Source organism: Cheilinus undulatus, linkage group 18, assembly GCF_018320785.1.
Source record: "Cheilinus undulatus linkage group 18, ASM1832078v1, whole genome shotgun sequence".
Lineage (NCBI taxonomy): Eukaryota > Metazoa > Chordata > Actinopteri > Labriformes > Labridae > Cheilinus > Cheilinus undulatus.
The window spans coordinates 1,095,833-1,109,074 of record NC_054882.1 but is presented as its reverse complement, the minus strand read 5'-3'; the positions used below and the strand labels follow the sequence as shown (position 1 = coordinate 1,109,074).

Sequence of the window (13,242 nt, the reverse complement as noted above, 5' to 3'; positions counted from 1 at the left end):
CCACAGAGGAGAGAGGCCTGGAGGGTGATGAAGAGTTAAACATGAACGTACCCATCAGAGGATTTAACATCCAGAAACTGGTTCAGTTTAGTTTAGCTTTAGGCCTCTATACTCCACTAAACTCTGATTACTCAGGCTTCAGTGTTTTACTGATGTTTCTTGTTTTTGTCAGCTGTTAGCTCAGGTTTACATCAGGAACTTTATTCACCTCCCATCTTAAATCTCAGAGTGTTTTTCTCAGGCCACGCCTCTCAGCAGCCAGACAGCCAATCACAGAGAAGCAGCAGTGGGACCGTCCCTGACTCCTCAGGTGTATAAGAGTGAGGTGGACCGTCTCAGGTAGGTCTCAGGTGTTTGAATCATGATTCATCTGCTGCTGCTGTTTGGAGTTCTGCTGGGAGGGTACTTCCTCCTCACTCAGACCCTCTTCAAAAAGTCCAAATGTAAAGGAAACGCCGCCATGGCGGGAAAGACCGCCATCATCACAGGTGAGACTGAGGGGCTAGTACTCATTAATATGTTTGTCTGTTATCCTTTAGGAGATGGAGAGGGTTTCAGATTTCATGCAGAAGATAAAATACAATCAAACACTGATTAAGGATCATTTATGTGATTTCTTTGACAGATTAGAGATGCCCAGATTGATCAGCACTGATCTCTCTGCTGCCTGTCTAAGTGGTTTTGGCTCTAAAAGTCTAAAAGTCCAGATAAAACTTTAGAGAACAAGATTTTAGCTTCCACATCGTATACTTCAGTTAGTGGTCTTTCTGCAGAATACTTTAATGGGATTTTCAGCAGTAATCTCAAAACCAAAGTGTTGCCCAAAATTGTGCACTGCCTGTTTGCACTTTATGGAAGTTACTACTGTCACACCGCTTATTTTTTGTACATCAACTTCTTGTTTAATGGCGAATAGTAGCCCCCCTCTTATATGAGTCTAAAGCTGGAGTTTGCATGGTTAAAATAACTGACTTGAATGTTTCTGTTTTTGTGCAGGAGGAAACACCGGCATAGGTAAAGCCACGGCTCTGCACCTGGCCAGGAAAGGAGCCCGGGTGATCCTGGCTTGCAGGAACCGGGACAAGGCAGAGGCCGCCATCGCAGACATCCAGCAGGTAGAAGCAGGGACTAAACAGAGAGGATGGCCCATTAAATGGGGAGTGACTGAGGCTCCATTTCGGCTTCTATTGTTCACTCCGATGCATGCGATCACTTGTAAAAGCGTGTGAGGGGCGGTTGCGTCATGCAGCTCTGTCTCTCACATCAAACAGGTTTAACTGAGAATAAATCACAGGACAGAGCATTTCATAGCTGCCTGAGTGTCAGGATCACTGCAGGGTTCAGTCTCACTAAATCAGAAAAAAAGCTGCAGACCAGGAAAGACATGGAAGAAAGAGTTACATACAGGTTTTTAGTTCATTTAACTGGTGACCCTTGAGAGCTTTGAGTATGAGCTTTATTCCCTAAAAAGGATGCAAAACAGCACTTTTGAATAAATCAGTCCTTTAAACTTGGAAATATGTAAAAAGGCTCAGACAGTCCATGAACCTGCAAAAAAACCTGCAAATATTTGGTTCAGAGTGAAGCATTGTTGTTGATCAAAACGTAGTGAATACTCAACTGATAAACTGACAAGCAGCCCACACTAAATGCATTACAGTGCTGTTAAAGCATTTATAGGATTACAGAGTTACAGCCTCTTAAAAATAACTGAAGTTCAAAACACTACATCTACTTCCTTTTTAATGCCAAAATGCACACTGCCTGTATTTGTGCTCCTACTTCATTTTTATGGTGAATTTCCAAATCCTCCATTTTGTTTGTCTACTTTTTTCACTGGCAAATTGCACACCACCCGTACTTATATGTCTACTTCCTGTTTATGGAAAATTGAACACTGTATGTATTTGTATGTCTACTTATTTACGGCTAATTGCAAACCTCCTGTTTTTGTTAGTCTACATCTCTTCTAAAGGCAAATTGCAATCAGCTTCTTTGTTTTTTTGTCTTTTTGTTTTTTTGTTTCCTAAATGGCAATTTGCACACCACCTCTATTTATTTGGCCACATCTTTTCTAAAGACAAATTTTGAACCGCATGTCTAAGTTTGTCTACTACTTCTTTTTTAATGGCAAATTTCAAACTGCCTGTTTTTTTTATGTCTACTTCTTTTTTAATGGTGAATTTCAAAATGCCTGTTTTTGTATGTCTACTTCTTTTTTAATGGTGAATTTCAAAATGCCTGTTTTTGTATGTCTACTTCTTTTTTAATGGTGAATTTCAAAATGCCTGTTTTTGTATGTCTACTTCTTTTTTAATGGTGAATTTCAAAATGCCTGTTTTTGTATGCCTACTTCTTTTTTAATGGTGAATTTCAAACCACCTGTTTTTGTATGTCTTCTCCTTTTTAATGGTGAATTTCAAAGCAGCTGTTTTTCTCACCAGAATTTGAGCATTTGTTGGTGATCTTGTTCCAGAAAACAGGAAGTACTGACGTCCTCTACATGCAGTTGGACCTGGCGAGTCTCAAGTCCGTCCGCTGCTTCGCTGAAACCTTCCTGAAGTCAGAGTCCAGACTGGATCTGCTCGTCAATAACGCAGGTAAACAAATAAACTGAAGATGGTGTAAATACTCAACACTGCAACACTGATGAATCATGGGAGATGCTGTCCAGATATTTAATTATGCTAGAAGGACAGTGATGCTTACTTTTCAAATACATGCCAATACCATAGACAAGTGTTTCTCAACAGGTGGGTCAGGGCCCAAATCTGAATCTACAGCGGCACTTTTAAAACTGTAATAACACTAGCAGCAAACTCTCCACTCACTGTTCACTCTGCACTTCTGATGTTAGTTTCATTTCTCTCTCCTGCAGGTCTGGTCGCTGACGGGCGGACTGAGGATGGTTTTGGGATCGAGTTTGGGGTGAACCACCTGGGTCACTTCCTGTTGACCTGCCTGCTGCTGGAGCGTCTGAAGGAGGCCGGAGGAGGACGGGTGGTCACAGTGGCGTCCATGGCTCACCGCTGGGGACACGTTGACTTTGACGTAAGATTTTATAGCACGATTCATGCACCGTCATCATCAACATCAGAAAGATGTTTTTGTCCAGAGGGGGCGCCAAATTCAACTAAACATAATCTGATTAGGTATGCTGCACATTTCGCACACTGCACAAGATCAGCAAAACTGGAATATAACATCTTAAATTTAGGGTTTTTCTTTTTTTAGTTTCTGCGTCCCAGATCTACACAACAATTCAGTCAGGACCACTTTGTCTGGAAACACATGATTTATGTTCATAGATGTTTTTAACCCAGAGCAGGCATCAATGACAACAGAATGACACTGATTAAGTCAGAATAAAGGAGGAGCTGGGGTGGAGGAGGGTCAGTTTGAATTTGACAGCATGAGTGTGATTAGCGTTTTTAACATCAAACAGGAAACACAGCCGTCACCTCAGCGTCTCTGACTCACGTGTGATTACTCAACATGAACACAGACTGTCAGACAGGTTCAGGTGTTCTTCATGAGCACAGGTGTGATGTGATGTCATATTACCACAGACAAAGGCATCCTTCAGGTGAACGTGCTCGCTGTAGAGGACATTCCTCCATCAGAACAGGTTCAGGTGTTCTCTGACAGCCCAGGTTTGACGTGATTTCTGACTAACACAAAGACATTCTTCGAGAACGTGCTCGCTGCAGAGACATTCCTCCGTCACGTTTCCTCTCCTGTCACCTGTCCTCCCTGATGATGCAGGTGATCTGTGTTAATGCATGCGTGTGCAGCATCAGAGTGAGCTGTCTGTGTGTTGTGTTCAGGTTCTGGCGATGAACAAAGACCTGGGGACGGGCCGCTACAGCTGGCAGTTCTTCCACGCCTACTGCAACAGTAAACTGTGTAACGTTCTCTTCACCCACGAGCTCGCCAAGAGGCTGAAAGGAACCAACGTCACCTGCTACAGCGTCCACCCAGGTAACAGACGTCTCCTTTTTATACAGAGCCGTGAATTTGTTCTTTACGTCTCACTGTTTTTGATGAAAATCAAACTTTAGTTAAAAAAGTGTGTGCATATTTTCAGCCCAAAGGGACTTCAGGAACACGGATGTAAAGAAAGCTAGGATTCAGTAACAGAACAGAATGTTAGGTCCAAAGATTGCACTTGGAAACAAACATGCAGATGCCATCAGAGCTGCTGCTGTTCACAGCAGTGATGTGTCTCTGTGTGCGCCATCTTGGAGAGGGGTAGCCAAATTGAATGTAAGTCAATGATGATAGAATTGCGACATTCAGTAGTTTTTAAAGTGTGAGTCCTCTTTCAGCCTAGTTTAGTCACAAACTTCAGACATGTAGTTTTAATCTGGCATACTCTGATAAATGACAACAAAAGAAGATTTTTATTTCTCCAGGATATCCAGGATATTTGATTCTTTACCAGCTATGACTATACACAACTTTGATTTTGCATTTCAGTGAAATCAGAATAGTTATCCGAGGTACTCATAAAAACCTCATCTCAGGGATTCGCCATAACAGTAGGGGGCACCATGGAACTGGTGGTCCATATCTGCAGCCATATGAGCCCCATATTATGTGGGGGTTTCACGTTGGCCCAAACTGTGTTTGCTCATGTGGACTTCATCCCTTATTAGACCCATACAGGTCCCATCTCAGGTAGAAGTCTACATGGGAACCACCTGGGACAAGGGCTGAACAATTTAATCTAATTGCGTTTTTTTCACCCAACATTGAGATTGCAATTTAACATGTGATTATTCTTCAGGTTCCTCATCTTATAAACCATTATATATTATAACACACTTCCCCCAGAAATGTATATCGAATTTCCTGAAATCTACAAATAAATGTTCAAAAATTTCTAAGAAAATGACTAAAAATTAAAAATCTGCCCCCTGCCCAAAAAATTTAATCAAATACCCCAAAATTTTGAAATGACTTCTTTAAATTTTTATAAAAATACTTAAAAAAAAATCAAAGCAACCCCTCTCCAAAAAGATCACATCAACTTCTTAAAAAATTACAAATAAATTTCTCATATTTTCATGACATTACCAAAAAGTTTCACAGCTAATTCCCCCAGAAATTTGAATCAAATTCCCCAAAATTGACAAATGTAAGAAATTTCCATTAAAATACCTAAATTTTTCTAAACAAATTTCCAAAGAAATTAAAATCAAATTCCCAAAAATGTACAAATAAATTTTATGAAATTTTCAAGAAGATACTTTACATTTTTGAAGCACCCCAAAAAAATAAAATTCCTAAAAATGTGACAATACATTTCTCAAACTTCCCCCCAAAATTCAAATCAATCTAACAAAAATGTCTTATTGCAATTATTTTGTCCTATATTGCAAATTTGATACAAACTGTAATGAAGGGGTGGTGATTTTATAGATTTCTTATTTTGAAGAAGACAAAAGTATACAGTGGAAGTAGGAACTTTTATCAATTATTCTAGAAAGTATTGGCACTTGAATGTTTGCATGATGTGAAGAGCAAAATACCTCTGCCTCAAAAATTGTATAAAACTGGTATTTCAAAACACATTTCAGGTCAAAGAAATATTGCACCCTCTGTTTAAAAATTGCAGTAGGTCACATTGCGATTTAATCTACATTTGGATTAATTGCCCAGCCCTACCTGGGACCCTTATTTGCAGCCGACATATATGACCCATATGGATCTTACATGGACATGTTGGCTGTGGGCCAGCAATGACCATACCCCTCCGAGATGGTGGCTGCATAGATGCATGCCAGCATCAATGCTTATCCATCAATGATGAAAACAGTCATATAAAGTCAGTTTCATAAAAACAGGCAGTAGAATGAAATCACAATAGCAGGATTGAACCTTAAACGCCTTTACTCTCGTTCTAATCCTCCATCCTGCAGGTATCGTCCGCACTGAGCTGTCCCGTCACGTCAGCCTGTGGCAGAAGGTCTTCATCGACCCCGTAGCTAAGCTCCTGTTCCTGGACCCTGAGACCGGGGCCCAGACCACGCTGCACTGCTGCCTGCAGGAGGGAATCGAACCGCTGAGCGGACGATACTTTTCCTGCTGCGCTGAACAGGAAGTGAGTGCCCGGGCCAAAAATGACGCCGTGGCCCTGAAACTGTGGGAGGTCAGCGAGAGGCTCTGTGGACTCTGTTAAGGCAGAACCACCACCACGGACTCTGTGGTTCTGGTGGTTCATGTGGTTCTGACAAAAACTGGACTTTTAAAATTCCCAAGTACAAAATCTGATACAGCAGGAGGTATGGATAGAGATGGTTTGAAGGATGGAATGTTGTAGAAAACTTAGAGGACAACATCACCTTCAAAGGCAACGATATCATTTTAGATTTAGAGGATGGCATCATCAAAGGCAGAGAACGGAATGTTTTAGAAGATTTAGAGGATGACATCAAAGGCAAAAGAAAGAATGTTATGTAAACTTTACAGGATGACATCATCCTCAAAGGCAAGGTTATAATTTTAGATTTAGAGGATGACATCATCAAAGGCAGAGAACGGAATGTTTTAGAAGATTTAGAGGATGACATCAAAGGCAAAAGAAAGAATGTTTTGTAAAGTTTAAAGGATGACATCATCTTCAAAGTCAGAGAACGGAATGTTTTATATAATTTGACGGATGACATCATCTTCGAAGGCAAGGTTATAATTTTAAATTTAGAGGATGACATCATCAAAGTCAGAGAACGGAATGTTTTAGAAGATTTAGAGGATGACATCAAAGGCAAAAGAAAGAATGTTTTGTAAACTTTATAGGATGACATCATCTTCAAAGGCGAGATGGAAATGTCATTTTACTGTCATATATTTGTCCGCAGTTGTCCTTGCCAGTTCCACACACTTCTCCTAAAGTTGACAAGAAAGGATGGTCCCCATGAGGAAAAGAATGTTGGTTTCTCTGTGTTCTAGTAAGGATTGAGAGGTGGGTGTTGTAGTTGGTTTGAAAATCTGCCAAGAAGAAGGAAGAAGAAGAGCTGCACAGATACGAGGGTTCATGAATGGAGATGTTTAGACTTTAAATCTCTGCATGGTTGAGTTCACATCTCCTCAGTACCTGAGTCTGGATCGTTTGTGTTCACGCTGATCCAGACTTCAGGGTCAGGTGGACTCAGACTCTGGCCCAGGTCCTTACTGTAGTCTGAGTTCAGGTAAAAGCTCATTTATGTATAACAACAGCTATCACTGCAAATTTACCAAGATTATCTTGTGAGACAGATATTACGGCTGGTGGTCCAGTCTCTGCCAGAGACCGCCTATGTGACCCCCCAGGTCAAAGGTTGAGGACCGCATCCATCAGATCTGCTCCACAGTAAAGGTTAAATGCACAGAGCTGTTAAAGATTTGTGCCGTGTATCTGGTGATTCAGACGAGGTCCAGTAATAAAGATTGTCACCAGCCAACGCCACAGACAGACAGTTAAATAAATGAACTCTCCAGCAGCCGTGTTTGGAGTGTCAGGACGGTAGTTTAGTTCGCAGTTCATATCCTGGTAGAGATGGAACCCTGGGTAGACTTTACTGTGCGTAAACGTACTGAGAGTTTAGAATGAGCTGATCTCTCAGTGTTAAAGTGTTTATTTTTGTATTAAAGTGGGATGACTTTAAATGTAATTAAATATCATATTTCTGGGAGTTTTTCTGATCTTTATTTCAAACATGACCAAAAACAGATCACAAATCTACATTAACCATTTAACAGCCGACAAGTAAAAAACAGACATGATGTGTTCAATTTAAGACTGTTTGAATATTTATTTATTTATTGTGTTTATTTCTAAAGAGAGACACACCATTAACAGACAAACTACAATACTAATGTAATTATTATTAAAGAGGATTGTTTTATATGTAGAAGAGAGAAATGGAAAACTAAAGATTCTCTTTTATTTTTACCTTAGAAAGTTTTTTTAAATTTCTAGTTAAAAATGATCTCAGATTTTAGAAACTGTCTAAAGAATCTTCTAAAGATTTTTTTAAAGAGAAAAAAGGGAAATTTATCACGTTCCTTAAATAAACATGACTTTATGAAAAGTAAATCAGTAACTCCTAAACTCTGCAGTGTAATTCCAGAGTTCAGCAGCAGGTGGCAGCAGTCATCCATTTAATATCAGTGTCAGCTATTACTCTGAGAAACCTCTGAGGTACACAATAAAACCTAACCAGGAGAAATAATTTCACTGTGATCAATTGGAAAAAATTTAGATGACTTTTACTATTCATCTTTCCATCATCAGTCTCCACTTTTCCTCAGAAACACTGAATTCACAAACAGAATAATAATAATAATAATAATAATAATAATAATAATAATAATAATGATAATAATAATAATGATGATGATAATAATAATGATAATAAAGCACTTTAACCACATAAAAAACTTACATATTTCTTTAGTTTTTAATTTCAATATAAATAAATATTTTCTCTTCTGGACTCTCTGTAATGTTCCAGCCTCCAGATTAAAAAAATTAGAGCTATTGATAGATTAAAATTTGAATTTGCAATTAATCTCACAACGTCCATAGTTAACTTGTGATTGATCACAAATTAATCGCACCTTTTATTTAAAAAATCTGTCTTAAATGTGCCAAACAGGAATATTTCTAAAGATTTAAATACTATTTTCAACACGAGTGGAGAAAAATGCAACAATAAAGTGCATCTTAAAAGCAATGGCAATTTACTGATCGCAACGTTAAATTAATTTTACTTTATAAAAGCACATTTCTTGTTATTTTTTAAAATTATTTTATTTATTTGTCTTTATATTTCTTCTTAATTAGCCTTTTCTTTTATGGATTCATTTTTTGGTTAATATTACTTTATAGCCGTATTATTTATTTTCTCTTTTATTTATTCATCTTTATATTTCCACTGTTATTTGCTTATTCTTTTACAGAGTTATTTTTGTAATTTGGCACTCTCACTGCTCCAGAGAGGACTCTCTAAATCGGATTATTTCTTTAAAGGTGGTCCTGGGCATGAAGATAAACGTGCTGCTCTACGGCACTGAGAGAAACACACTGACCCCTGCTGGTGTCTCTGAGCATCACTCCACTCTGTCTGAGCAGAAGTGTGACATTCTCTGTGTAAAGCTGGGTTACATAGATTTTACACTTTGTGACTTATTTTCCTTCTGTTTAGGAGCAGTGAAGCAGGGAACACCTGCATGAACCAAATCTGCAGCTTTTAATGTGATAATCCCACAGACGTCATCAATCCCACAACTATTAGAGCAGTGGCCTACTGCAAACACAGCTACTGTTATATTTACAGGGATTTATTAGCAGGGCTGATAAATGGAGACAGCTCACACTACAGCTGATTTAGAGTCACCGTTTAACCTAACAAACATGTTATTGGTGGAGGGAGGAACCTGGAGAACCTGGAGAGAACACGTGCATGCATGGGGAGAAACCTGGAACCTTCCTGCTGTGAGGCGACAGCACTTACCCCTGCATCGCCATGCAGCCCCACAAATGCACTAAAAACAAGAGTAGACAGCTGTGGTGACTGTTTGCTCATCTGCCAGAGGGTGAAAGTCAGCTGGAGCTCAAGGCACGTGAAAATGTAGTTGGTTTTTTGTTCACCATGAAACAGGAAGTTTATCTCTGTGGGATTATTACAATAAAAACTGCAGATTTGTGTGTTTGATGATTTATTGGGCAGTTATTACATCTGCAGGTGTAACAGGACATCCTGTATTTAACATCAAGTACAGGACTTCTACCAAACGCCCGGGTTTCAGGGTCGTGTTCCACTTAACCCCTTGTGCCCTCCTCAGGCAATTTTCGCCATTTTTCATAAATTTTCTTCTTAGGGCCCGAGCACCGAGTGGTGCCTGCTGAAATTAGCCCAGGCACATCCCTCAAGGTTGGTATTACTCAGATTTGAAGGTCAAGAGTCCTTACCTAAAATGGTGCGGCGGTGACAATTTTTCATTCCCCATGTAACAGGAAGTAGAATTATCTAGTGCTTACAAAACTTGTAAAGCCATGAAACTTGGCAGAAAAACACCCAGCAGCAAAACAAGATGATTGATAGGATGATTGTCGGTGGGCGTGGCTTTTTGGCTCAGTAACGCCCCCTACAGTAATTTGAAAATTCAGCCCCTGCAGCAGAATTATCTGAGGATTTAGAAAATTCTTGAGCTTATACATCATTTTAAGTTCTACAAAAAAGCCTTTTGGACCCATGCCGTAAAACAAACAGGAAGTCTGCCATTTTTATTTTTGTGGTCAAAAAGCAGCACATTTAGCATAATTACCACTACAGCCATTTTTACACAAAAACTATCCTCTGAGAACAGAATCCCTTTTCTTCTTTGTTTTTCTGTTTTTTTTTTTTTTTTTTTGTTAAGGTTTGGTGTTTAAATGTAGTATGCATGCCAGGCCAGTAGGTGGCAGTGTGACTGACAATGAAACCCAAGCATGCACACCTTTCCTTCCTCCTGGTGTCTACAGACCAACATGGCTGACACACAGATGTTTGTGTGGACAGATGAAGTCAGGTTGCTTCCTAGTGACAGTCAACCACCAAATAAATAGATATTTAAAAAATGGGAACATTTAAACGTTGGCAGGAAGTGAGCAGCACAAACAAACAGCACATTCTTGTGTGGTCTGTGCAGCACCAGGCCCAGATCAAGTCTCTGATGGACTACATGCAGAACATGGAGCAGAAGAAGAGACAGCTGGAGGAGAGCCAGGACGCTCTGACTGAGGAGCTCGCTAAGCTGCAGGCTCACGGTCCGCACATTTATATTAACCATTAAAACATCTGAGCTCAAGTAAAAACAGGTTAACTTAATGGAACTTTCCTCTTTGTTTTTCATCAGAGAAAAGACACGAGATGTGAGGAGAGGAGAAGGAGGACATCAGCAGACACCACGGGGACATAAAGGTGAAACACGTCACTGAGAGTCTCTGTTACAGAAATGTGAACTAGCTGAATGTTTTTGTGTCTGTGTGGCACAGAAAACTCTGGAGAACCACAGAGAGGCTCACCACAAACAGCCGAGCCCACCGAGAGACCAGATCCAAGACCAGCAGAGGACGCTGGACGAGCTCACAGAGTAAGTCTGACTGTTTTAAATCCAACTACATTTTTATAGACGTTAGAGACCACAGACATAAGAAGAAACACATGGCATGAGATATTTGAATCAAAGTCTGCAGGAAAATAAGTCTACTAATTATTTAGACCAGTGTTACTGAAAACTGCTCAACAAAAGAGCCAAACTGTTAAAAAAGACCTTTGCAATAGCCACATTTAAAGTGGTGGAAAGTGTCAGAAATGGATTAAAAGAGGCATAAATGGTCAAAAAGCAGAAAAATGGCATAAAGGTTCAGAATTGGAATAAAATGGCAAAAACTGGGTGAAAAGTGTCAAAAAAGGAGTTACAGATAACAAAAATGGTCAGAAAGCAGCGAAAAATGTGGTAAAAATAGTGAAAAGTGACTAAAATGGCAAAAAAAAAGGAAACAGAATTGGTGAAAAGGTGAAAAATAGGCATTAAATGGCAAAAACCTGGTGACAAGTAGCAAAAATGGGGGACAAGTGATATAAAAAAGGAGTTATGGATGATAAAAATAGTCAGAAGCTGCAAAAATGTGGTAAAAAATAGTAACAAGTGACTAAAACGGGCAAAAAAGTGACAAAAATGTGGTATAAAATAGCAAAAAGTGACTAAAATGGTCAAAAAGCTGCAAAAATGTGGTTAAAAATTAGTGGATAGTGACTAAAATGGGCAAAAAGATGCAAAAATGTAGTTAAAATTAGTGGATAGTGACTAAAATGGGCAAAAAGATGCAGAAAAGGTGCAAAGGTTCAGAATTGGAATAAAATGGCAAAAAACGGGTGAAAAGTGACATTAAAAAGGAGTTACAAATGATAAAAATGTTCAAAAAGCTGCAAAAATGTGGCAAAAATAGTGAAAAGTGACTAAAATGGGCAAAAAGATGCAAAAATGAATGAAAAGTGACTAAAATGGCTAAAAGCAGCAAAAAAAAATGGTAAAAAGGTGAAAAATAGGCATTAAATGGCAAAAAATGTGAACAGCAGCAACAATGGGTGAGAAGCGACATAAAAAGGAGTTACAGATGATAAAAACGGTCAGAAAGTGGCAAAAATGTGGAAAAATAATGGTGAAAAGGGACTCAAAGGGGCAAAAAGCGGCAAAATGGGCTAAAAAAAAAATTTAGAAAAGTGACTTAAATTGTAAAAAGCGACAAAAATGTGGTAAATAAATTGTGAAAATTTAGTTAAAAAGTCAAAAAGTGGCAAAATGTGGTAAATTATTGGTGAAAAGTGACTAAATGGGCAAAATGCTGCAAAGAGTGACAAAAAGGTAAAAAGTGTCATTTAAGGCTAAAAGCAGCTTAAATTGGGTGAAAAGTGGCCAAAAAAAAAAAAAAAAAAAGCCAAAAAGGGGAAAGAATTGCAAATAGCAAAAAGCAGGATGAAAGTGGCAAAAACTACAAAACTGGCAAGAAGAAGAGGCACAAACGGGCTAAAAGAGGCAAAAATGGATTAAAAGTGTCAAAAAAGGGAGAAGAATTAGAAATAAGGTGATGAAAAAAATAAGAGAAAAATAAAGGTTGACGATTAAAGCCTCCTGTAGAAGAGAGGAAACAAACTGATTAATGTTACTGATGTGGATCATTATGAGGTGAAAGTTTTTTAAGGTTTTCTGGGGAAAAATATTTGAAATGAAGACATAAAAGAGCCACAAACCATCCCAATGAAGCCCCACGCTGAGTTTGACTCATTCAGACTAATAACTGTCTGTGACCAGACTTCAACTGGATCAGGATTTTAGTCTAAAGCTGTCTAAACCAGGTCTAAAATTTTGACTTCAAGTCCACAGAGACGAATGAAGCAGTAGAAAAATCATCAAACCTACTCATGTTTGATGTTTGTTAGATCTGGGGTATTTCCACAGATTTGATTGGTTCTCTTTGAACCACTTTATGCTGGTTTAAATGATCCTGAAGTTTGTTTTTTATTGTTCTTCAAACCAAAGTAGAGACAGTCATTACCACTGTCGACTGTGTGTGATCCTCATGAGGAAGGGTGTGAAATCCTCGTACCACTCCCCTTTACTGAGCCAGGAACTTTTAGCTGCATACGACTGTAGTCTGGGTTACCCTGGCTCTAAAGTCTACACACACCTGTTACATTAGTCTGGCTTTAC

The 13,242-nt window shown here is 39.0% G+C and overlaps 1 protein-coding gene across 1 annotated transcript; it reads left to right on the top strand.

The window, feature by feature from the left end:
• The first annotated feature begins 361 nt into the window (after positions 1-361).
• Positions 362-6,184, top strand: LOC121526515 (dehydrogenase/reductase SDR family member 13-like). Its single transcript, XM_041813167.1, has 6 exons — positions 362-488; positions 997-1,115; positions 2,477-2,600; positions 2,879-3,051; positions 3,828-3,981; positions 5,925-6,184. Exons 1-6 carry the CDS (start codon positions 362-364, stop codon positions 6,182-6,184), a joined length of 957 nt encoding a protein of 318 aa, XP_041669101.1.
• Positions 6,185-13,242: the final 7,058 nt, after the last annotated feature.

Coding starts and splice junctions, on each gene's coding strand:
- LOC121526515 (XM_041813167.1), top strand. CDS start 362: ATGATTCATCTGCTGCTGCTGTTTGGAGTTCTGCTGGGAGGGTACTTC. Junction 489..996: donor AAAGACCGCCATCATCACAG/GTGAGACTGAGG, acceptor GTTTTTGTGCAG/GAGGAAACACCGGCATAGGT. Junction 3,982..5,924: donor CTGCTACAGCGTCCACCCAG/GTAACAGACGTC, acceptor TCCATCCTGCAG/GTATCGTCCGCACTGAGCTG.